Below are 26,709 nucleotides of genomic sequence, written 5' to 3' on the forward strand. Positions count from 1 at the left end.
AGCTTTGGATTTTTTTCTTCCTCATTAATAAAACCCTTCATTTAAAAACTGCATTTTGTGTTTACTTGTGTTGTCTTTGACTAATGTTTAAATTTGTTTGATGATCTGAAACATTTAAGTGTGGAAAACATGCAAAAAAGTAAGAAATCAGGAAGGGGGCAAACACTTTTTCACACCACTGTACATGAATCAAGATTCTGTTACTCCATTGCCTGTTTCTCTCGTCAGATGTTCTCAGAAACATATTTTAGTGTACTGTCTAGCTGTAAAATGAGAAAGTTTGCTCTGGCTGGTGGGTGGTGCTTGGTTTTGGCTGCACTATTTTCAGCTTGGTGGTAAGTTTACCCTTTTTTCAGGCACTCGTATATCATAAAACTTTGGCCTAAAACTCTGTCTTTTGCTTTGTTTTTTATTAGATCTCAGTACCTCTTAGTCCTCTTTAATTTATCTTGTAGCTCTGAGTCGATATCAGTATCATCTATTTTGTCTGGTTCATCTTCCATCCAATTTATTCAACCCTCCTCTGCTGTGGTGAGCTTACACCCTTTTGGCACTGAACAAAACCTCACTTTTACTGTTACACCTTTCAGTTTTTTTTTATTTAAAATCTATGGGTCATCATTTCAGCTGCATCCTTTTGGCACTGATACCCCTTTTCCACCATCACAGAACTGGTTCTGTTCTGCTTCCCGCACCTTATTTTTTTTAACTGTTCGGAGCATTTTGATAAAAAACGAGTTGGTTCAGTATCTGAAATGTTGGTTCTGAGCTGGAACCAAAAAAATGCAGGTTTTCCTTAACCTAATGTGCAAACTATAACGACATCAGTGGGCCTGTCGTATTCTACAGGTTGGAAAGAGAGGATGGAAAGTGCAACAATGGAGAAGTGCGATAAAAAGAAAAGAGTTGAGTAGTCTCATTAATGGTTGGTCCATATTTTTTTTCTTTTTTAATACATCCAAAGACCTTCTATAAAAATGAACTACTTGGCAGCCAGACCCAGCCTCTATTTGAGACAGGCCTTTATTTGTCAAAATGTGTAGCCATACCAGATTAGTAAAAGGGACTGGGCATAAGTATTCATATTCACCCAGTGTGGTACTTGCGCCCATTTTGCTCCAAGCCTTCACAGTGTAGGCAAAGAAATAAGACTACAGGCTGTTCGTAACCAGCTGTAATGTGTTCAAACGGGATGCAAATAAAACAATGATCCTGCCGGGTGGTGCAATGGACGATGAACTTAGTCGCATGAATGAAGCAAGTGGCGCTATTTTGCCTCATAAGCTTTTTCACGAGACTTGAGAAATCTGAACTTCAGCGACCAATAGCCAGTCAGCATTGAGATCCTTCAGGGACGTATGACACTGAGGACCATTAAGTGGATTTAGCAATTTTTCATGCGTATAATGCGTGTTATTCGTGTGTATGAAGTGAGTCAGCAGAAAATATTCCAGCGTTCAAACTCACAAGTAACTTGACATGAAAAGTGGCAGTGCGCTTGGTGTGAAGACAAGATACAAAGACACACATAGCAATCAGAGTCTGTAACAACTGCTTTGCCACTCTAATGACAACTTTCATCACATTTTGTTTAAAGGCAAGAATGCAAGCACAGTGTATAAAGAAAAAGTACTTGACAATGCATTAAAAACCAGCCAATGCAAATATCACAATTTGTGGTTTATTACCAAGGGGTTTAATGTACACTTTAATATGAATTCATAGAAAAGCTATTTATTCATGTACAAATTACAAATACGTCAGCTGTTTTCTCCACTCTTTTGTTTTAAATGTACACAAGTTTCTCCTCTCCCATCGCTGTCCCATAGCAGCTTTACAACCTGGCAAGACTTTGCAGTGAAACGCAGATAAGAGAAGTATGAAAAATAAAAAATGAATCTCAGTCATCTCAACACCCATCCTCTGTATGTGTTGACGGAAGGTCTTATGGTTCTTTGGAGGGCACATAAAACTTGGCATTGTCCCAGAAAATAAGTAGTTTTATGATTGCATTTTACCATTCTTACAAAACAATGACAATATCCTACAAAAAGCTTATTCCAAAGGCTTTACAATAACAAATTTCTTTAGAACATCAAAATGTGCATATTACAGGATTTGGTGATGCTGTAGAAACATGCTATTCTTTATGGCAGACAGAGGGATGGCAATGGAGGAAGAGAGGGAGCAGACAGTTGGCCTCTTCACAGAATTAAATATCCACAATCAGTTTGAGTGGGTTTAAAAAACAACTGGATCCCCCAGCACAAGTCCATAGGGTTTGTCGATGCGTTAAATGAGCAAAACGGCCTCTTATAACTCACATAAAACGCCACGTAAAAACAAAATAAGAAACAGATTTAGAAAAGCAACAGACAAAACATACATTTTATACAATTCTGTGTTTCTATCCCCCCACATAGGCACCACGTAGTAGATTAGGTTGAATCTTCATCTCAAGTAAATTACTGTTTGTTTCATGTGTGTATCTTATACAGTGCAGAATATATGGGCTTTGATTAAGTAAGTGTCTGTGTGTGTGTATGTGTGTGTGTTCTGTGTGCTTGTTGTATTTCTATACTTTTAAGGACCAAATGTCCCCTTCGTTATTAAAAAAGAGATAAAGCTCTTAAAGACATACCAGTTGATTCACAGCTCTTTGAGGTTGTCAGTTAAAATTTCGTAATGAGGGTAAAATGAGAATTAGGTTTAGATCGAAGTTGTTGGGCTTCAAAGTAGCATTTACTATCCTCTTATTGTTAACAATTATAATTTTAAATGCATACACCATAATTAAATGGAAAGTTCGATTTTTTAAGTGGGGTTGTGTGGGGTACTTTTCCATTGTCAGTTATTTACGCACAGTTGATGTCAGCCTGCACACCCCCAGTTTGGAGAAGGAGGCTGGAGTCTGACATGGAAGCCAAGCAGTGTACTGCTGTGGATTGGTCAGCAACAAAACATATTTCAGCTTGGGATGGGTACCGAATTCGGTATTAAACAGGCCCTGGGGCCAAATTATTAAAGACTGTAGTATTGATAAGCTCCAATGTTAACAGTTCTGCTGTCGACATTGGAGAAATTTGGAAGATATATTTCTTGTTCTTTTAGTTGACATAAATGTTATCTTGTACAGGTTTTAGCTCACAAACTCTGTCTCTCATTTGCAATAAAATTAAGACATTTGTCACTGATGCATTTTTGCTGATCAATCCAGAGGAGAGCTCTCTGTGTTGGAGCCTCACAGCCTGTTGCATGTGCAAGGGGCAGGGCTGGGCAGAGCTGTAGCTGCTGTAGCCACCAAAAAAGTATCAGTTTAAGTGTATTTTGTATTAAGATAATTTTCACAGCTTTACCTTTCAGTCAGACAACACATTTCAACAGGGAAGTCGATAACTGCTTCAGTTCCCCATGCTTTCATCAAAGCCAATATTGCAGAACATGGGAGCTACTGGTCTACCATTGCCACGATCAGGTAGTTTGTGTTATTGTGTGACTTTGGTGAATCCAGACTAGCCCTTTTAAACACAATAATACACACAATAACACAAAAAAATAACTGTTTGAGGCAGCGGTAGACCAGCAGCTCCTGTGTTAAGCATTCTTAAATCACAGTTTTTAGGGACCTCGGCTGAAGGGTTAGGGTTATAATAACTTAATCATGACAGTGTATTTCATTTCAATGTAGATGTTTTGGACAAGACATTTTGTTTCCATAGCTGACATATCACAGGTACATTTTAGTTAATACATCGGTTGAAAATTAAATCCATATTGTAATGTACTGTAATATAAAGGCCAAAAATGACCTTGCGTTCTCTTGACATTGCTTGTTTTATCGACATTTTGACTCTTACGAATAATTTGCACTGTCTATGTGAGATGGAGGCTGACAGCGAGAGCCCGAGGTCCCGTTCATCGCTGCTTGCAGCTTTAATTCTCAGTTGAGTCTGGTTTTAAGGAGAGCAATATCATGGCTTCATTTTCCAGCTGGAAATCACTGTCTGACATTATGGTAAAGCTCAATATAGCATACACTTAAAGTGATATTGATTTTTTTAGGTGGCTAAAATATGTATTGCTGCTGACCCCTCCACAGAAGTTAAGACTCCAGACTGCTCCAAACAAAGGGCGCGCCAACTGACAACTACTGTTTGTAAAATACTGACTGTCAATAAAGACCCCTTACAAACTCACTTGAAAAAATCTGAGCTATCCCTTTAAATATGACTTAAAATGTTTCATCAGGAACTCCATCAAATGTTGAACTAAGTAAGAAAAAAAAAACACTAATTATTATTCATTCCGACACTACATCATGTGTGTAGGGAAGAGATAGGTTAGTTACTCAGGGAGTATAATAAATATGTTGCTAGAAATTTTGTAAGGATTTTTTTCAAGCAAAATCTATAAGCCATGCTAGCGGTTGGGCTGAAGGGTTTGCAATGTCAGCTGGTCATTACGCTGAAGAAGTCTCAGCTATTGGATGGATTTCTATGAAATTTGTTGGAGACATTCATGATCCCCAGAGGGTGACTTTTATTATCGTCTTTCCTTTAACACCATCAACAGGCTGACTTTTGTGGCTTTTAGTAAAATGTCTAAAAAAAAACATTTTTCCCATAGACCACCATTAAAAAAGACAGGCCTGTAACCATGTAAACAGACCACTGGAAATTTCAAGAAATAACATTACTCTTTGTATTGTTCATTTTAATTTAAGAGGGTTTTATACTTGTAAAACGTCCCCAGAGCCTTGAATTGCTATTTGTAAGTGTGTAAGGAAGCTAGAAATTGTTTTTGGCTCATGTGCTCAGAAAACCATTTTCATTCCAATGAAAGGACACCATCTTGGAGTCTGGTATCCCATTCTTAATGTCCATGATGTTCCCAGAATGCAATGCATTACATTTCATAGGAACATTAGAAAGAAATTTGGAATGAGAGACAGTTTACACAGCAGATATTTTGACTTGTCATTGCAGTAAATGCACAGGTGGAACTTGTAACATTAACAGTGATTCCTTGCAATAATAATTTATATGTTTAATATTTGTAGAGCGAGTGACAGTATGGTAGAAGGAGGTTCAAACAAAAATAATAAAACAGCCTCTGTGCACATTTTTATGGCTTTTTGATTAACTCACTAATATTCATAAGTGCTACTGGCCCCATTCTGATTCAGACACTTTTACTGTGAACATTTCTTAAACCTTGACTAACTGCAGACCGGAGGTGAGTCGTGCTTTAGCTTTCTTCCTTTTTTTGACTTCTGCATTTTGTTATCCAAACTGACTCTTTACCATATAATTAGGATCAATATTCTATCAATCACTACCCATTCATAATTAAAGAAGAGTTCAACATTTCAGGAAAATACACTCATTCACTTTCTTTATGATAGCAAGATAGGCAGATTTATACCACCCTCATGTGTGTAAGTACAGCAGAGCATAAAGACCAAGGTTGCTTTGAGTCTTCATGGTAAGCCTAGCTAGCTCCATAGACAGAGCACAAACATGAAATCTGCCACCTAACTCTTGGAAAGAATTCAACTAAGGCCAAATCCACACTAATACATTCATTTTAAAACGAAAATGACCTCCATAGACACTAGCATTTTAGCACCATTTTAGAAATAATCTCTGTCTATACTAACACGCCTGACAGCGCATGTCACATGGCCAGTCATGTACACTGGGCATGCATGTGCTGGTGTAAACAGGAAGCAGATTGCCTACGCTGCAGTTGGTTGCTTAGTTACAGAAAATAGTATGGACATGGCGAAAAGTACCACCGAAGACAAGGTGGAACCTTTACTGAAAGTATACATAAGTATACGTAAGTAGGTATTACATAAGTATAATACCCAGGCCACACTGCCTGCGTGAACCGCATGGGACAGCTACTTCACTGAACTGCTGCAGTTCATACTGCTGCTGCGGCGCTGCTGCAGAGCTGCCTGCTGCTATGAGTAGGTGGTGCTCTGCAAATTTATGGAGCCATGCAAGCCACTAAGTTACGACACAGTCCTGCAAATATTTGACAGTAAAAGGGAGGGGGGTGTTGTTAAAAAAGCAAATAGACTAAAATGCAAACCTGGGGTTCGCAAACTGATATAGGGTCAATGGCAATTTCAAAGTGCTCTATTTTAGGGGTTCCAAAGTAGCGTGGATGCTAGGCATTAACATAGCAATATTTATGCATTTTAAAATGACAGCATATGAGTGTGGATAAAGAACTAAAGAAACCAGAGCAAGTTACAATATACAGTCAGTGAAAAATTCTAAAAAATGATACTGTTATGCTTGTTACAACACTTGGGAGCACTTTATAACATTTAGGCAGGGTTTACTTAAAAAGGTCCACATTCAAAAACCACTAAAATGATGAAAGACATAATACAACAAAAGTCCTGTTAAAAAAAAAAGTCCATAGTGTTGAAAAAAATATGTGACACTGGTGAACAGCAGATCTGGACTTGGATTACTTTTAAATTATGGAGTAAAATTCCAATAATGATAATATTAATTCAAAGGCAAGGTTTAAGGCTAATGTTTTTGAGGTTTGATTTAGATTTGGGGCAAATTATGAATAGATTTTCAACAGTTCAAAGGTATACTCCCTGGTTTTGTTATATGACCGCAAAATGTCTAGGTTTCTTCCCAGTCACTTTAGCTGATCAGCTGTGAAGTGTTTTGGGATTTAGGAGCGCTGCTGGACACTTTAACCAAACTAGGGAGTTGAACTTTATGGTTACTGTTGAGAGTTTTGCAGTGGCTGAATGTCAGTGGACGTCCTCACAAGTATAGTAATACAAGCTTGTGCGTGTGGTTGTAGTGTCTCTTGTCAGCCCCTAGTGTCCATCCACACTCACTGTGTGTGTTGTTTGGTGTGTTGCTGCCTCCACGCAGTAGTTGGGTTTGTCAGAGGCAGTGAAGCCCGGCAGACACACACACTGATAGGAGCCCACTGTGTTAATGCACTTTGCATTTTTACACAACGACATCCGATTGTTTAGCTCTGAACACTCGTTCACATCTGTGGACAGAGAAGGACAGAAATGTGACAGATATTTTACAGTTTTGTGAGTTTTATTGTGTTATAGTTGTGTGTAACTGTCCTCTTACCAATGCAGGCCATGCGGGACAGGTCCAGGGTATATCCATCAAAGCAGTCGCAGGTGTAGCCCTCCTGAACGCGGACACACCTACCGTTCTCACAGCCATTCAGTATCCCACACTCCTCTGCTCGCAAACCCTCAAATGCCTTGAATGGGTCTGTAACACAAATAGACCAAACCAACCTCAGAACTTGCCTGTGAATGAACACATTTGAAGGTTTTCCTAAGTATTTAAGTAATCAAGCCATAGTCGTCTGTATATTCATGGGCACATGCAAATGGGAACTGCTAATAGCTAATTCAGCACACTTTTAAGCCAAAATGTAGCCAAAACTAGAATTACCATCTTGCGGTTGTATGCCTCTGTGAACCAGTCATGTTGCAGTTACAGTTTGCAACCATGTCTGTGAAAACATGGATGCTTCACAGACATCTTGCCCATAGCAGCACAGAAGATCTATACAATCAGCACAATTTCAAGGTGGGCACCCAAGACTAGTGTCACTAATACATCCATCTATCCACTTTCATCCATTTATCCAGGCTGGGTCGCAGGGGCAGCAGGCCACCAAAGCACCCCAGACATCCCTCTCCCCAGCAATACTTTCCAGCTCCTCCTGGGGGACCCCAAGGTGTTCTCAGGCCAGATGAGATATTAAATCCCTCCAGCATTTTCTGGGTCTGCCCCTGGGTCTCCTACCAGTGGGACATGCCCAGAACACCTCCAACAGTAGGCGCCCAGGAGGCATCTTGATCAGATGCCCAAACCACCTAAACTGACGCCATTTGACGCAAAGGAGTGCCGAAAGGGGTCATGTGTGGGAGTGTGGGAAAGGCTGAGCCCAGCCACCCCACAGAGAAAACTAATTTCGGACACTTGTATCCACAATCTCATTCTTTCGGTCACTACCCAGAGCTCATGACTATAGGTGAGGGTTGGGATGTAGATGTACCAGTAAATCGTAAGCTTCGCCTTCCAGCTCAGCTCCATCTTTACCACGACGAAGCCGCACCCAACTCACATTCCATCTCACATTCCATTTTACCCTCACTCTTGGACAAGACCCCGAGATACTTGAACTCCCTCGCTAGAGGCAGCAACTCTCTCCCAACCTGGAGGGAGCAATCCACTGATATCCGGCAGAGAACCATGGCCTCAGATTTGGAGGTGCTGACTCTCATCCCGACTGCTGAACACTTGGCTGCAAACCACTCCAGTGTGATAAAGCCAACAGAACCACATCATCTGCAAAAAGCAGAGATGCAATTCTGTGGTCCCCCTGGTCTGAGTCCACCCACGCCCGGGTTTTTGCTTCAGCGACCGCCACAGCTGCAGCCCTTCTGGCTAGCAGGTACCTGTCTGCTGCTTCAGGTGACCCCTGGGCCAGCCAGACCCAAAAGGCCTCCTTCTTTAGCCCGACGGCCTCCCTCACCGCTGGTGTCCACTAACAGGGTCTTAGGTTGTTCCAGTTCACCTTCACTGCATGTTTGGGTTTACCAGGTCTGTCCGGCAGCCTCCCCGCCATCTGATCCAATTCACCACTAGGTGGTGATCAGTTAACAGCTCTGCTTCTCTCTTTACCTGAATGTCCAAGACACATGGTCGCAGAGCTGATGATACGAACACAAAGTCGATCATCGATCTTTGGCCTAGGGTGTTCTGGCACCAGGTACACTTATGAACCTCCCTGTGCTCGAACATGGTGTTTGTTAAGACCCTCTTGTTCTGCAGGGAGAACCCAAACACAGCAGCACTCAACCGGTGGCTTCTGCCCAGCACACAATACACTAGACCCTGATTTCTGCCAGCAGGATGTGGGCCCACAGGGTGGTCACCAATATAGTATCTGACCAAATGTCTCCCCTTCTGTTCCTGGGTTATGGCGTTGAGTGATTTCCGAAAAGGTGTTTTTGCAAAATATAATTTTACAGTGAAGCTGACATTTGAGCTTTTGGATATAAAATGCCATCACTTTATCATTTTATCCATTTTAATCCTTGGACATTTGTGTTAATTGTTGTCATAATTAGTGCAATAATTCTTGATTTATGGAGAAAAAAAGGAAAAAAGTTTTGTGAGGTCACATTGACCTTGGCCTTTGATCACCAAATTCTTATCAGATCATTGTTGAGTCCATTGTTATGTTTGTGCCAAATTTATAGAAATTCCCTAAAGTTGTTCTTGAAATATCATGTTCACGTGAATGAAATTGTCGCACATCTAATAATAAATAAGACCTCACGTTGTGTCAATCATGTTTGTATACTGAGTCTGAAACTTTCGCTCGTCATTAAAATTTTCGTAACAGATTCGATTTTCTGCGTTTTTCAAATCCAGAAGCCTTTAAAGAGCTGTTTGACCAAGAATCAGTGAAGAAAATGTGGCGGTGGGGTACAGCTGTGACAAGACAGAGGAACAGGGAGAAGGATAAGAAAAAAATACGGTTCATGTGAAATCTGGCTTCAATCCTAAAAAAAGTGGAACGGATAATACCATTGGCTTCAGGTAGAAGTTTCTAATATTGCTCTCGGCTTCTTATGTTTTTACCATACATAAATCCAAGCACTCCCCCAAAGCTATGCCTTCAAAATTTGAATGCACTGATTTGGTGGTTTACACGAGTGGCTCTTACTAAGTCTTAATTAGTCTTAGTCTTAATAATTTATCCACTGTGAGATGTCAGGCAGAGAGTTTTTTTAGCTGAGGATATTGTAGGACTTGAATCAGGATCAGCAGACTCTTGGATTTCATTTCTTTAAAGCTCATTCTAACATGTTGTTAATTTTATTATCACAAGATGGCAGCAAAGTGCTGTGCAGAAAGAACATGAGTGCTTTTTGAATATAACTATTTGAAAGGCTGTAATGCCTACATTCTCAATTAGCTTCAAAAAGTTTTCAATTGGGATCACCACAATTTCATTACATAGTAATTAAAAAATGGTATCACTGTATTTACATTTCATAGTGTTAGTTTTTAATGGTACATGCTCTGTGTGGACAGTAACCTCTGAGATAAACTCAGTAACATGCAAAAAGTGCCCACATCTCCAATATGTTGGTATGATCATCATAAAACATGTTGTGGTTTGACAAAGGGTGTGAAGCATATCAGCAGAGGCATGTTTAATCAACTTACACAGCGAGCCATAGAGCTGTGATTCTTCAAATGGGGTCTGTACCATTCTGCCAGGGGGTTCATGTTAATTTTTTCAATCCATTATATTTTAAATAATGACGAAATGTTAAAATAAATATAGAACAGTTCAATGATAGCTGTATATAGAGAATAATAAACTGTTTCTAATCCGATAATCGATGACACAACAAACTATTCCTTGCATTACTCTCTTCAACTTTCACTTGCATTTCCAGTATAAAGTTGTCTTCCTACAACAAGTTCATTCTCGTGAGATTTGAGAACAAGACATCTCCTTGAGCTAGACTTTCACACAATAAATAAAGGCCAGATCAAGTGAGGGTAGTACGACACTTCAGACACTTATAATAACAATCTGAGCCTGTCTGTTGCAAAAACCTGCCTGGATAAACTTTATATGTGTACTTTATAATTCTTTTCCTTGGTCACATTACTGTGAAGAACTTTGTAGAGACCCTATTAATGTCTCTTTCTATAAAAAAAATCCTGTGTTTCACCACTAGAAAACATACATTAAATAGAAATACTCACAATCCTTGTCGTAAAATGGCAGGACAGCCTGCTGCTCTGGTGAAGGTGAATAATCTGGGCTCACTTCATATTCATGGACTGGGCTGGCAACAAGGGCATCATGACCGTATGACCGCCGCCCATCAAGGTTACACATGAAAGCATAATCCTCTGAGAGACAGACACAGAGAGGAAAAAGACATTTCTTGTTGAACGTCAGGATCTGCCAGGTTCTGTAAAAATTCATAGGTGTGGAACTAGGCTGTAGCCATGGAGTCAACATTGGGGGCATTAAGGAGTTGAAAATTTTGAATAATTCCCTGTTAAACACGTGATTTTAACGTATTTTGACAAAGAATTTTGACAAAGAATGAGCACTCGTCTTCTATTAATGGGTTGCCCAAATTGTCTGAAACCCAAAAGTCCCCCAACTGGGGACTTTGAGAACGACACAGTGTGAAACAATGCACTGATCACGAAGAATATAGTGATGTTACACATCAAATTAAACAGCAGAACCTGGGCTACAAGGCTGTCCTAGAATAGCAATGAAAAAAACAAACTTTTTTTTTTGTTGTTGGTTTTCAGTTTCAGTTATATATTGGGAGGGACATTTTGGGCATATCTGAACATTGGGGGGACGTGTCCCCCTCAATGTATATGGTGACTACTGCCCTGGTCTGGAACACAGAGTTGACTGGTCGACTCAATGATTTTTGGTTTCATAGACTCTATGCTACGTATGCAAATAGGTTCCTCTGTTGCAATCAGTGAAAATGCAGCTATGGTTATCTGTACGGAATAAATGGTGAAAAGTCGGTAGAAAGGCAGGGAAAGTATGGGCGATATTATTAACTAAACCAATTAATAAAATTAAAATTTAATTTGCCATTTGTGTGTGTATGATGCATGACTAATTAAAATATTAATTAGGAGCCAGCGTTTCTGCTGGACTTGAACATTTTCAGGCTTTGTTCAAGTCTTCTCTACTTATTCATACTTTAAATTCCATTTAAACCCTACAGTGTTCCACATCTTTCATATATTATGGGTGTTACTGAACTTACAAAGCTAGCAATTCAGTTTGGCATCAGTGTTTCAAAAAACTTAAAATACTTCATGTCTTTTTTTACATTATTGATATTATTCAACTTTCCAATGACATTAATACTAATTAAACCCATTGCCCCTTTAACTATTCTTATTACTTCCCCCTCTTCTTACACATTTAAGCCAGCAATTCAGTGTAGCATCAGCTTTCAGCATCAAGCATTCACACCACACTTTCTTCAGAAATTGCTTTCTCTAGTTTTTATTTGCTTCCTTACATTCATCTCTGAGCTATGTACTTTGGAAATTGACAATTAAAACTGAAAAATTAAAACTTAGGAACTCTGCTGTAATGGAAACATGTTGGCACCTCAAACACTCAACAAGTTTACATGGATAAGTTTCCATGTGTCAGAGCTAGCAAACACTGCTCATCACGCACAGCTGGTAAACGGAATGTAAGACACATAGACAAACACTATGGTGTATCTGAGTGTGTGTTGTTGTGTGGTGTGTACCAGTGTTTCTGGGCGGACACAGGGCACAGTCCATGCCCCAGGCCTCTCCGTACAGACAGCAGCACTCTGTGTATGTGGTCTTCCTGTTGGGACCTAGCGGCTGTGTGCACGTCATGCCTTCTGTTACCGTCTGCCAGCAGATACCCTGGTAGTCTATCTGCTCCGTCTCATGTTGCTCTGCAAACACACACACACACACAGCATTATTACATAACAGTGGTGTGTGTTCTTTGCTCTGCTTCCATCCAAATAGATTGTATGTAATTAGTTAAAAATATTACTGACTACATTGACTAATTGACTACATTTCTGTAGTTGGGCTAAAGCATATCAACTAAATCAAGCAATCTTCTTTCAACATTTCATCAGTATTAATTGGTCTTGGTTGGAAATGTACAGAAGGCAATAGTGACCATAGTAGCTAGTACAGTAATTTTCACAATACATCAGATTCAGATTTTGTAGACCTTACATTTACAACTTAACATTTATAGCTCCAGTTTTACAAAGTTGGAGTGCTATGTAAAAAGTAAATAAAAACAGAATGTAATGATTTGCAAATCCTTTTTCTACCAACTGAATACAGAACAAAGACAAGATATTTAGTGTTCAAACTGAAAAACTGTACTTATTTATTTTTTGAAAAAAAAATAAAATAAATAAAAATAAAATAAAAAATAATATATGTATATATATATATATATATATATATATATATATATATATATATGTACACTCATTCTAAATTTGATGCCTGCAACATGTACAAAAAGTTGGGAGGGGCATGTTTACCACTGTGTGACACCCTTTCTTTCAACAACACATTGTTAAAGTTCTGAAAGTAAAATTCTTACTTGACATACCACTTCAGTTGCTGAACAGTCCTAGGTCTATGTTGTCATATTTTGGGCTTCATAATGCATGAATGTATGTTCAATAGGAGACAGGTCTGGTCTGCAGGCAAGTCAGTCTAGTACCTGCACCCTTTTACTACAAAGCCATGCTGTTGGAACACGTGCAGAATGTGTCTCATTGTCTTGCTGGAATAAGCAGGGTCGTTCTTGAAAAAGACATTGTCTGGATGGCAGCATGTGTTACTCCAAAACCTGTATGTACTTTTCAGCATTCATGGTGCCTTCACAGATGTGACAGTTACCCATGATGCCATGGGCACTAACACACCTCCATACCATGACAGATGGGTTTTGAACTTTGTACTGGTAACAATCTGGATGGTTTCCTCTTTAGTCCAGAGGACATAGCGCCCATGATTTCCAAAAACAATTTGAAACATGGACTTGTCAGATCACAGCACACTTTTCCACTTTGTGTCAGTCAGTGTCAACTCGGGCCCACAGAAGTGTTCACAGTGTCTCTGGATGTTATTATGATATATGGCTTTCACTTTGTATGGTAGAGTCTTAACCTACATTTGTAGATGCAGCAAAGAACTATTTTACTGACAATGGTTTTCCAAAATTTTCCTGAGCCCTTTATATAATCATGTCAGTTTTTAATGTAGTTCTGTAACTGTTGGACTGTTTGCCCATGCAGTTTTTCACAAAGTGACCATCATTGCTAATAAAAAACTGTGTGTTTCGAGGATGCTCCTTTTATACCCAGTCATGATACTTTAATTTGTTGCCAATTAACCTGTTAACCTGTGGAATGTTCCAAACAGGTGTTTTTTTGAGCATTACAGCTCTCCCAGTCTTTTGTTGGCTCTGTCCCAACTTTTCTCTTTAAAGATATTTTTTGGGGCTTTTTAGCCTTTAATAGATAGGACAGACAAGCGTGAAGGGGGGCGAGAGAGAGGGAGTGACATGCAGCAAAGGGCCACAGGCTGGAGTCCAGCCCAGGCCGCTGCGGCAACAGCCTTGTACATGGGGCGCCTGCTCTACCACTAAGCCACCAGCGCCCCGGCTCTGTCCCAACTTTTGAAAGATGTTGCAGGCAGTCAGTGAATATTTGAAAAAAACCAAAACAACAACAACCAAACAAAACAAAAACAAACAAACAAACAAAAAAACTAAACAAAGTTTATCAGTTTAAACTTAAATATCTTGTCTTTAGACTGTATTCAATCCAATAAAGGTAAAAGTCTCTCAAGTAGGACAATGTGGCTGTGCTCCCATCAAGATCCAAAAATCAAATATATAGTTTGAGGAATTAGGGTGGACATGGCTACATTTAGGTAGATGGTAACAAATGGTTTACTGAGACTTGAACTTTTAGGGAGTGATACACAGCCCGGGAGTGAGCACTGCCAGAGAAGCTCCATCAGGGCTTATCATGTACTTTATGTATAAATGATTCACAAGGAATTAGTTTTTGGGGCCAACGTTTGAGATTTTTTTTTTTTTTTGGCTGAATTATTGCATAAGCTTAACAATATTGAAACAAATATAATATGGGGATTGGAAGACTTTGTGTTAATTTTGGCAAGAAGATTTAAGAATTTCCTGGGGGGACATTTCAGGGAGGGACATTCGGAACTAAATTCATGAACTTTTCCAGAGCTCGCTCCCAGATCTCAGATAATGCTGGCATTCAGACCTTAGCAGGGGACCTGAAAGAGTATCATCCTACAAGTACTTGGGTATTTGGGTTGATGACAGGCTCTCTTTTCGAGTACATAATGAGAACTAAGTGAAGAAACTTAAACCGGTTTGGCTGGAATTTTATTATCAAAATAGGACCTGCCTTAATTAAGCAGTTAGGAAAACACTTGTGCGGGCTACGTTTTTAAGTCTAGACTATGGGGACATTATTTACATGCATGCTGCCTCTACACTGTGATGCCTCAACTCTGTGTATCACAGCTCTCTTTGTTTTTTAGTGTGTCCATCTCCTTGTCCTGCACATACTGTATCACTGTGTAAAAAGTGCCATTCTACACTCTCCTTTCATGTTGCACACCTAAAGAATTTTGTTATGTTGCAGACAATGTAATCTTTTGTTGCACAACCTGAGTGAGTATCTACAGGAGTTTTGTGTGTCCCAGCTTGAGCAACATAGGACCGGATTCAGTGGACTAGGTCATCAAAACAGTTGGCAGACATCTATAAATACAGAAAGTGCATCTCCTCATCAATATTCTGCTTTTGTTGGACCAAAACATATTTCTGACCACCTACTTTTATTGCGTTCTCATTGTCTTCTTATTAGATGTAAGCTCTAAATGTCTTCCTCATCAGTGAATTCACTGATTTCATCAAATCTCTTAATTTTCAAAACAACAGAAAGTAGCTCAAAAATATATACAAAAGAAACAGCCATCAGAAAGATATGTATCAGGTTCAGGATGATATGATGTTACTAAACAAGGATAGTGTCTGGTTACAATTCAGATGACTGAACCCTTTTACAGAGACATAAATTGAAAATGTCTGCCAGCTCATCAGTTTCCTTTAAGCAACACTCATCAAAGGTGTCAAGTGCCATACCGTAATTCAGACATTAGTATTTTTTATTTACAAAGCCATACTGGGTAAACTCCTTTTACATCTGTGTAATTTTCTGTCACTCAACAAAAACTATTACAATCTGTGTTCCACTAGATGATGACTCCACCAGGTACCCAGGATTAGCTCAGAACTTGATAGAACAACTTTTTCCAATTTTAGCCCTTCTCATGGAATAACCTTTAAGACACACTGCAGCTTCATTATTCTGTCTCACTGGGAGAGTTCAAAGCTCTGACCAAAAAAACGGTGTAACTGAAGAGTGCAACAGGGGCAGCGTTAGCTCAGTCCAAAAGGACTTGACTTGGGAACTGGAGGGTTGCTGGCTCAAGTCCCTGTACGGACCAATATGGAGTGTGGACCGGTAGCTGGAGAGGTGCCAATTTGCCTCCTGGGCACTGCTGTGCAAGCAGTTTGGGGTTCAGTGCCACTGAGCAAGGCACTGAACCCCAAACTGCTTGGGGCACCTGTCCAAGGCAGCCCCCACCCTCATCTCTCCAATTAAATGCATGTATAGGTCCTGTGTGTATATGACAACAGAGTGAAAAAAACTGAATTCCCCCTCGGGGAAAAATAAAGTATATGTTAACTACTATGTTAAAACTGGATTTTGTATTATCTATCTCTTGTCCCTGTCTGTTTCTAACATGCTCTATTTTTAACTGTCCCTTGTCTGGTTTTGAAATGCTCTCATTTTTATCTTTGTAGCCTGCAACCTTGTAATAGCATGCTATCTTGGCCAGGTCTCCATCAAAAAAGTCATATTAATGTCAGGGGACTTCCTGGTTAAATAAAGGTTAAAATTGTGTCTTGAATGTGTGCATGGAATATAAAAAAAGCCTGTCTTACCAGCCACCTCAGGAACGAAGACACAGTGGTTACTGTTTGGGTCCAACACCATGGGATGTGTACAGAAACACATGTATGAGCCATCTGTGTTCAAACACTGTCCACCAACACACACCGAGTCATCAAGACACTCATTGATGTCTACAAGAAAGAAAAGCAAATAGAGATATGTAAAGGAAAAATAAGTCAAAGGACTTTCTTCATGTCAGTTGAACTTCTCACCCTATGCTGCCTTGGATCAGTATATCCTCTCCCTCACAAATGCTAGCCCCTACAAAAAAGTTTTATATTGATGAAACAGCATCAGCACACCATGAAATATAAGCGAATGAACAGATTTTCCATTTACTTTAAAGGAGTTTGTAAAAGGGAAGTTTATGTCCGCTGAGTAAAGAAAGATTGTAGAGTTCACATGACTGCTGATCTACAACTGGATCATCTTATAAAGCTGATATTTTCTTCCTTTTTTTCTTTAACTCCGATTCTGCATCTGCATGATTCTGCATTATGCTCAAAGAGTGGGACTTTGTTATGCTGCAGTAGTGCCGGGGTAGTAGCAAAGTGCCTCTTGCTGCTCTCATTTGGCTTCTCAGTCACGCAGCTGGCCTGGCTCTAAACGAAAACGCCGAAGGCGGTGCTGTATGTCCCTTGCTGGCGGATGTATTTTCAAGATGGCAAAATGTTATGGAACCCCCCAAACGACTTGCCCGCACAATGTACAAACAAATCGGAAATTCTCCTTTTACGAGAATAAGTCAGATTATTGGTGGAGGTAACAGTACACCAATGCAGACATCGATTTTTGCCAATAAACAACTGAAAATGTTACACAATGTCCTTTTAAGTTTATATCCATGTCTGTGAAAACATGTATGCTTCACACAAATGTTCCCCCCCGCAGCACAGAAGATCTATACCCTTGGTCACTAACAGGCGGACTGGAGTCTGAGTCCAGACACAGACGCTTTCCTATATGGACCCAGACCTATAACCAGTAAATTATAAAGGGATTTTAAAATTTGACGGGAAGCTTCTATTTAAACCGGCGCAACTTTTCTAGTCTTTATGGCACTGTTTTAGCTGATCAGGAAACGCACAGACCAATGGCATGCGAGTTAAGCCATCCCACGTGATGCCACCCAGCCAATGAAATCTCTGCATTCCAGGTGATTAACATTGCGACTCTGTATACAGTCAGATGGGAGAGATGACAGGAGAGTGACAAGCGGGAAAATGATGAAAAATAGAAAGACAGAAATATAGAAAAAGAAAGAAAGCGATACAGGAAGAGAAGACAGAGAGGCGAGTGAGCGGAAGACAGGGAGAGAAGACGGAGAGAAAGAGGCAAGTGAGCGGGAGACAGGGAGAGAAGACAGAGAGGAAGACACGAGTGAGCGAGGGACAGAGAGAAACACAGAGGAAGAGATGAGTGAGCGAGAGACGGAGAAAAACAGAGGAAGCTTTCCCAGGATTGAGGAAAGAAGCCCTGTACATCTTGACCATGTTTGGCTCCACATACAGCTGCGAGACAGCTTAGTTCTCTCACTGAACAACAAAAAGTGGGGAGAGTAGGAAAAGAGGGAAAGAAAGAGAAACAAGGAAGGTTAACAAGGAAAAAGGAAAATTCAAGCTGTTGCTACACATTTCATTTTTTCTAAAATTAAGCACTGTATTTTAAGATGCACAGTTCAAAACCTATTTCATTTATTTTCTCCATTTTATTTTTAAATGTATATCTGTATAGTTCAATGTTAAGTGATAATTAATATTTTCACAATGTTTTTGAACCGCATATTCTTTATTTGATTTGACAGTCAGATGTTGATTACTTGCAGATGTTGATACAACTGCTAGGCTACTTCAGTATATATCACACTAAATCATATCGCAAGTGAGACATTATGATGTTCCAGACCTTTGCATAAGGAAATTTTCTCTAACTGGACCTCTTTGAATTTTAGTTGAATACCCCTGATCTATTCAATCAGTTTCATGGTGAGCACCCAAGATTGGTGTCACCAATTAAGTCTTTGACAAGATGTCTCCCCTTGTGTTCCTGAGATATGACTTTGAGTAATGGCCAGAAAAGTTTTTTATACATAATATTATGATGTTACAGTGGAGTTGACCTTTGACCTTTTACATATAAAATATCATCACTTCATCATAATGTCCAACAAGACATTTTTGTAAAGTTTTGTCATAATAACTGTAAAAGTCCTTGAGTTACAGCCAAAAACATGTTTTGTGAGGTCATATGGACCACCAAAATCTAATCAGTTTATTGTTGAGTCCAAGTGAACGTTTGTGCCAAATTTTAAGAAATTCCCTCAAAGTGTTCTTGAGATATAGTGTTCACAAGAATGACAAAAAGTCAAAGTGACCTTAAACTCTGACCTATGACCACCAAAATCGAATAACTTCTATCATTGAGTCCAAGTGAACATTTGTGCCAAATTTGAAAAAAATCATGCCTCTGGCTTTGGCTATCACTGGCATGGAGGCATAAAAAAGAATAAACTTCAGTGCCTAACTATTAAGCCCACATAGACAGGCCTTAAAGTGCTCAAAAGATTTGCCAAGACTGAGATGCAGTTGAAAAGCTCTGGAAAGAGCAGGTGAGTGGACCTTGAGTTAAGATTATTTTAAAATTTTCACTCTCACTTTAATTTTTTTATCTAAAATGTTGATGTCCTTAATCTTCTCATTAAGATTATTCTAATTAAAATATCTATAACCTTTTCACATTCTTACCAAACCATTGTGCACAATCTTCAGACATAGAGCCATTCACTGTAAAAATAGAAATTCCCTGAGGTGCCATAGAAACATTTTGAGGTTGCAGCCTAAAAATTGTTGTGCTTCAGTAGCCCACATGCCCTATACTCTGGTTAATTTAATGTGTTGTTAATGTGGCTGGTAACTGAACTGCGCAAGTAATCAGTTTTCAGTATTAAGTGTGAAAGGCAGTGGAGGAAACTTCTAACATCAACAAGTGTCTCTCACACACACATGCATACAGAGCTTTTTTGTTTGCTGTACATCACCCTGACCTCTGCACTCCAGTTTGGAGGGGTCGTAGTCCTGTCCTGTCTTGCAGTAACACTCGTAGCTGCCCACAGTGTCCAAACAGAAGCCTCCTTTACACACCTCCTGGCCAAACAGTGTACATTCATCTGCATCTGCAAACAGACAGAGAGTGGGCAGGTCATGTTACATGTTCAGAGAGTTTCTGTTGGCTTTAAAAGTCTTATGTTGGAGAGCCAGGAGTAACTGCACTGTGGCTTTATGGAGAAATAACATATCGTTACCACCAGGCAGGCTGGTTTGGTTCAGATCAGTTCAGTTTGGTACACATTAGTGCACAACAGTTTCTTTTTCCATTTCCATTGTGAAAAGGTGTGGATGGTACCAATATAATAGTCCCCAGTTTTGGTCACCCCTCTGTTGGGGTACCCAGCACATGGATCTGGTACTAAAAGGTGGAGCTAGAAACACTGCAGTCCACTGATTGGTCAACAGAGAGCTGTTAACTCTTGCTCAGGGCTGAGTTGTGGTTGGTTTGGAAGGTTATGTAACCACTGCAAGTTTTCATACATTAGTCAACTACAACTATAAATTGAAAGGATGTTATGCTGCCTTTTCATCTTTACCAGTTAGAAAAAATATTTTAACTCAACGTCAGCAGCTACTGGCAACTTTTAAGGTGGATGTTTACCTGTGATGTTACTTAGTGAGAGTTGAGAGTTGATGACATGAATCAAACATCACACCTTAAATGTCAATATGACATCTTTGACCACTCCATTTGTTTTTATTGTCTCTTTTGAATGACATAAGCTATAGTAACGATTGGATCTTCAATTCTTTAAAATATGTGTATGAATTTCAGCTGGCATATATTCTAATCCTCACTTTGAGAAAAAATAAGGCGAAGCAGTGTTCTGGTGGGCTCCAGCAGCACTACACCCCTACTCTTGCCTGAGAAGGACTACTGTAAATGCACAAACCCATTTTTATTTGTCCTATTAAGAGAGACTCTCACTCCAATGACAATCTGTTCTTTTCTTTCTGAAAATGTCAATGTACAACGTCGTTATGTGAATGTTAAATGAGGTGCAGATGTTCCTCTGCATCACTGGTGAAGAGGAAACACAGTAAAACCAGGATGGAACAGTGAGTGACAACAACCCCTCCTACATTTAAGAGTACTGTCTACGGTGGAAACGCTAAACTGAGCCACAGTCTAGGTACATGTCTGTAAGGTTTAATTTTGGTTCTAAAGGTACTATACCTAATGTTTTTGGTGAAAATGGGCACCAGGCTGCTAAATGTTACTTTTACGGTCTATTTATTTTTCTTTACATGCAGCTCCGTGGCCCTCAGACAGGTAAAAACTGCATAGAACTGCATAAAAATGAATAGAAGCTGTTTAAAAATGATAAAAATAAATACCTCATTGTACCAGAGCCAATGCAAAGCAAAAGCGCAATCTTAGGGGTGTTTTACATTTTGTATTAAAAATAAATCGGTGAAATCAATGCATCCTGTTGTTAAAATGATCCACTTAATGAATTTAATACAGTTAATATAACCTTCCAACCCGACATAGCCAATTGCATTATCACTTGGCAAAACTCAATACATACACAGTGAAGCTGGCAGCAACTGCACACTACAAAAAGAGAGTCTGTGTAGCAGGTAAAAAGCCCTGCTCCGCTCTTCCAACATGACACATTGTGTCCATGCCCCATGTACTATTTCTCCATAAGCCACTGTTTGTATGAGCCATGGTTTGGGGGGTCTGCAAGGCTGCAGCTGAACCCTTCTCATAATTTTCGCATCTATAAAATACGATAAATAGCATTGTGAGAATGTTAGCAGAAAGTAATGCACAAGCCAAAGGTACTACTTTTTTGTTCTGTTGTGGGAAATTTGGAGGGTGAATGTGTAAACTTCATCCTCAAAATTCAGACTACAACCTGAAGGGTACTGGATTTTGGGGGCCAATGATGATAGTTTTAGAGTTTAAAAATCTTGAAAAAATATATTGGCCAATAGTAATTACTAAAATACTATAGTTTTGTAAAAAAAAAAATCTGATACAAAGCCCAGGGAAGCCCTAAAAACTCACTTCTCTTCATCAAAATTATATTTCTGTAAAAAAAAAAAAAAATCCAAAATGCTTTAAAATGGCTTAGATTTAACTCTACACCTTTGCCTCATTTAGTATGTGTGGACCTATGACTATGCAAATTAGTTACCGCCTCTTTTTCTACCAGCGGCTTGCCTTCAGCTTTAGCATACTGGTTCACCTTCACTCTGCTAACCACTCTCAATAACATTAGAAACATAACATAACGTTATAAATAACATGAGCCTTCACCTTGACTACGTTATCAAACAGCTAATAATGTGTTGCAAATGGCAGCTAAATATAATCAGCAAAATAACGTTACTGTTTGACAATTATGTGAGTGAGAGCTGTAAGCATTATGCACTGCAACAGGTGAAAAGGAAAACAAGTGATTTCTGTATGATGGTAAGTGGTGTAGAAGTAGCTTAGTCTTACCTTTGTAGCTGGCAGCTGTGGGTACGTACAGTGAATCTCCATTGGGAATAAAACCTCTTCCAGATGGACACATCTGATTGAACTGGTCTGAAAGGGGACCAACATGGATGTTTAAAGGTTAGGAGTCCATCGAGCACAAAGTTTTGTGTGTGTGTTTGTACATACATAGTATATATACCGTAAGAACACTTTATTTGGCAAACTTTACTGTATCGGCTAACAGAGAGGTTTAGTTTATGCTCAATTGTTAAAATGGGTTGGTAGTTTGTTACTACACTGAAAATATAAACAAATAAATATAAAACCCAACACTTTTTTTTACTCCCATTTTTCGTGAGTTGAAATAAAAGATCTAAGACTTTTTCTATGCACACAAAAGGCTTAGTTCTCTGAAATATTGTTCACAAATTTGTTTAAATCTGTGTTAGTGAGCGCTTTTCTTTTTCCAAGATAACCCATCCACCTGACAGGTGTGGTATATCAAGATGCTGATTAAACAGCATCATTAATACACATGTGTGCCTTGGGATGGTCACAATAAAAAAGGCCACTCTAAATGTGCAGTTTTATCTGCTACAGGTTTTACAAGTTTTGAGGAAGCGCACTATTGGCATGTTAACTGGAGGACTGCTGTCCAAGGCAGCCCCCTCCCTCTAACATTTCGCAATTTAATGTATGTATAGGTTCTGTTTGAGTGTGTACTTCTGGCCTGTGCGCATATGACAACAGAGACAAAAAAACTGAATTTCCCTTCAGGGATTAACAAAGTATAGGTCTATCTTTTTCTTCTTCTAAGCCAGCTTTGAAGAACTGAACATTCAAGGCCTATTCCAAATCATCAGTCAAATCAGGCTAAATCATTTATCTACATACAAAGAACAGGACCCTCATATTCATTAGATAATTCCATTAACACAGGAGCTTTTGCCCTTGAATTTGTCAGTAGAATATAGTTCATTAAGGTGTTAAAATTAAGCTTTTAAGATCTAGCAGTATATTGTGTTCCTGAAATATAGCCAAAGGTGTGTCTAGTAAAGATACTCAGTGTATCTTTTTGTTATTGTTCAGCTTCTTTTCTCCTTCTTCTCTAACTGACCTGTGCCATTGACGGGACAGGGATACACCTCACAGTTGTCACCCCATCCAGCACCTAATGTGCAGCAGCACTCCTGCAGAGTGACATGGCTGGTCAGCACACTCTCACACAAGTTCTCATCATTCAGACGATAGTAGCACTCCTTCAGCTCCACTGATGACCCTGAGAGATGAATAAAGGAATAAAAGGAGAGAAGGATGAACACAGAGTCAAATTCAGACAGGAAATAAAAATTGTTTAGCTCAGTGGTTGTTACTCATGTCTAATGATGAGTCTGGAGACGGCATTTGGCAGACACGATCTCCTGAAAACTTGAAGGGCCTAACCTGATCCTCAAGTGGTCTTCAAGTCCAGACAGTCATTTCTCACTTACACTGCAGCAGGAGTAGAAAAGTTTTCCAGCCCCTCCAGACTCTATATGTCTTACTTATGTGTTCCTTATGTGCAGTGCTGCCATAGAGAAAAATACAAATTTTCTACAGCTGCACTGCAAACAGGAGTTTTGAATGTTCCAGTGAGGAGCCAATTCATTTCTCCTCAGAGATTTTCCCAACCAGTTCAAAGTAAGATAAAGTGAAAATCTCTTTATGTTGGCTTTAAACACAATTGTAAGCAGTTCATCTGCAAAATGTTGGAACATTTTCCAGAACAGAGGTGTATTTACATCCCATTTCCTGAACTAGCCACTAAACTCAGTCTGAGTTCACGATCCAGTTGCCATACTGTCATGTTCATTAATTTAATATTTCACTGTAAAGGAAGGTTAATCTCAAACACAGTCATGATCCCTTTTCAGGTCATGTACAAATTGCTTGACCTGTAATAACCTCTGCTGTACATGTTGCAGGATTCCATCACCACCTAAAAGTCCTTTCTCACTGAGGGCGAATATCCACGTGGATTATTCTCGTGGAAAAATATAAAAGTTGATTTCATGGGTTCTTATGGAAGTTTGCACACCGGGGCGGAACTTTCGTGCGGTGAAAAACTTTGACTTTGACCCCCCACGGAATTCTCCGGCAGGACTACACAGCTGGGCCAATGAAATTGTTTGTTTATAGTCGCGCAGACCGGGAGAGTCCGAAATCCAGTCAGGCAGGACAGTATGGGAGAAAGGTTGATAATTTCACAGCACCCCGTCCTTTTTGATAAAAGACAATGAATTAAAGGACAATGTCTGGCAGTCCATTGTCCAGCTTGGTGGCTGCGGTGAGAGTGGTAAGTGCTAAAGAAAGCTGATGTTGACGCTTGTTAAACGTTAGCTTGCTAGCTCGCTGCCGCTGCTGCTGCTGCTACTGCTGCTACTGCTGCTACTCTCATCCATGTTCATCTGCACCTGTTCACGTAGCGCGGACTTGGAACACAACAACACGGAATTCCGCACCGCATCCGTACCGCGCCTGTGTATGGTTTGAGCGCGGAAAGGCGCTGTGCCAATATTCCGCAAACCCTTCCCGCATTTCCGTATCGCGGCAGTGAGAATAAACCTTAACACGACAGCAAACTAACATATCTTCAAGTAAAAGAACTGTGGGTAGAAGAAGATGATTGAGAATTGCTTGTTTCTCATCTTTAATGTACTAGGACTAATATAAATAAAATATAAAACAAATAATTAGACACAAGGGATCCACTCAGTGAGGACATCTAAATTACACTGTAGATTATCTGACTTTGTAATGAGATTGGGCTCACTGATAATACATTTTTAAAAAGATACCACCTGAAAAAAAAAAAAAAAAATTATTTTGTTTGCATAAAGCATCATACATCCACAGTCAAGTCTGGATTTGACTATGGGGTCATTTAAATGTTTGTGGGTGCAGTTTTACATAAATGTGATTGGTTGAAGCAGATTTATTGTTGTTTATGTGAATTGCTTTATTTCCCTATTGTAGTGAATATGGACTCCACTTCTACAGGAAGTCACTAATTTGCAACTGACCAATATGGGAGGTTGTGCATGCCAATATCCACCTTTCAGGTTGCTGTATTCATTGTATTTATTCTTTCATCATTGCATATATTCAAAAGCTGAAGGTGGCTCACCTGTGGGAATGGGCTCGCACTTGGCAATCATGACGTTATAGTCCTGGCCTCTGGGACACTCGCAGAGGAAGGAACCATCAGTGTTCACGCACTGGGCCTCTCCACACACACTGCTCAGCAGCTCACACTCATTTACATCTGTGGAAAAGGAACAGAGCACCATGTCGATAAATGCTTTTTTAAATAGTCTGGTCATGAGTCTCTTAACAATCAAGAAATAATGCCTTTGTGCATCATCAGGTGTGCAAAGTGGACAAGAGGTGGGCAAATACAGCAGCTGTTGCAAACAAAGAAAGATCTCCCCATCCTGCTCCATTTGGTCTGAACACCAATCAATGAAGTCATGCTGCTTCTTGTGTGTAATGTTTACAGATAATAGTACTGCTCTAAAAATGAACCTGACCACACCTCATTTAACGATCAACACACCCATGGGTGCACCGATGGATGAAAGTACATTTGCTACTTAGACAACGTGGACGCTGGCTGTGAAAATGAAAACTGTGTCGATCTGAAACTAGCAATGACAGTTGTGCTGCGCTGTGGCCACCAAGGCCAGGTGTAAGACAGGGCATATATAACATAATATTAGGAGTGGGAGAAAAAAATCAACACAGCAAAGTATCACAATTTCTGTGTGGCAATATTGTATTGTCTTGGTTTTCATATTGTATAAATCATTATTATCAAAAAATACAAATTAAACTTCAGGTAGCCTTACTAGAGTAATATAATCAATGGCTTTTTCAGTCCACTCCATACATTTTGCTGCAAATAAAATGGCTGAAGTGTGATGAACAGACAGAAAAATGTATCTTATTATATACAACAGATATTATAAGGTTTTCCTTTGGGGGAAAAAGGTTGAAAAAAGGTAAATTACAATATATCAGAGATGGGGACTCGAGTCATTGTGACTTGGACTCGAGTCGACTCGAGTCGCTGTTTTGATGACTTGTGACTTGACTTGGACTTGGAAGTTAAAGACTCGGGACTTGATTTGACTTGAGACACGATGACTTGAATGACTTGAGTGTTATTCACATCATGTTTTCGGTTAGAATATAAAATTAATAAATTAATTTAAAAAATAATGTCGATTACCTGGTAGGAGCGCAGGCTGAGAATGGCGCTGTCATGATTGGATCACTACCCTGTCAATCAGTCATGCCCGCTCTACGTACCTTACGTGTTTATTGGAGAAACAGGCCCTCTTATATCAGATAGGCATCAACATGTCAGCGGGAGGGGTACCGAGAGTCATCGTCTTCGGCTTTCGGAATTACCATTATGATGCAAAAGACGAACAGCACAGTGC

At 39.6% G+C, this 26,709-nt stretch overlaps 1 protein-coding gene across 2 annotated transcripts in view; it reads right to left on the reverse strand.

Annotated features, from left to right (window-relative positions):
- Positions 1-1,659: 1,659 nt before the first annotated feature.
- ltbp1 (latent transforming growth factor beta binding protein 1) overlaps positions 1,660-26,709 on the reverse strand; it is a 222,823-nt gene continuing 197,773 nt past the window's right edge. For both annotated transcript variants that reach the window (XM_050070671.1, XM_050070670.1), the window contains 9 exons: positions 25,392-25,529; positions 23,343-23,504; positions 22,247-22,333; positions 19,728-19,856; positions 16,675-16,815; positions 12,362-12,538; positions 10,815-10,964; positions 7,131-7,280; positions 1,660-7,041 (listed from right to left, as the gene is read on the reverse strand). In XM_050070671.1, coding sequence (XP_049926628.1) covers positions 6,857-7,041; positions 7,131-7,280; positions 10,815-10,964; positions 12,362-12,538; positions 16,675-16,815; positions 19,728-19,856; positions 22,247-22,333; positions 23,343-23,504; positions 25,392-25,529 — 1,319 coding nt within the window. In that variant the 3' untranslated portion in view covers positions 1,660-6,856. The remainder of the gene's footprint in view (positions 7,042-7,130; positions 7,281-10,814; positions 10,965-12,361; positions 12,539-16,674; positions 16,816-19,727; positions 19,857-22,246; positions 22,334-23,342; positions 23,505-25,391; positions 25,530-26,709) is intronic.

The sequence above is a fragment of the Epinephelus moara genome, chromosome 19, assembly GCF_006386435.1.
Source record: "Epinephelus moara isolate mb chromosome 19, YSFRI_EMoa_1.0, whole genome shotgun sequence".
NCBI lineage: Eukaryota > Metazoa > Chordata > Actinopteri > Perciformes > Serranidae > Epinephelus > Epinephelus moara.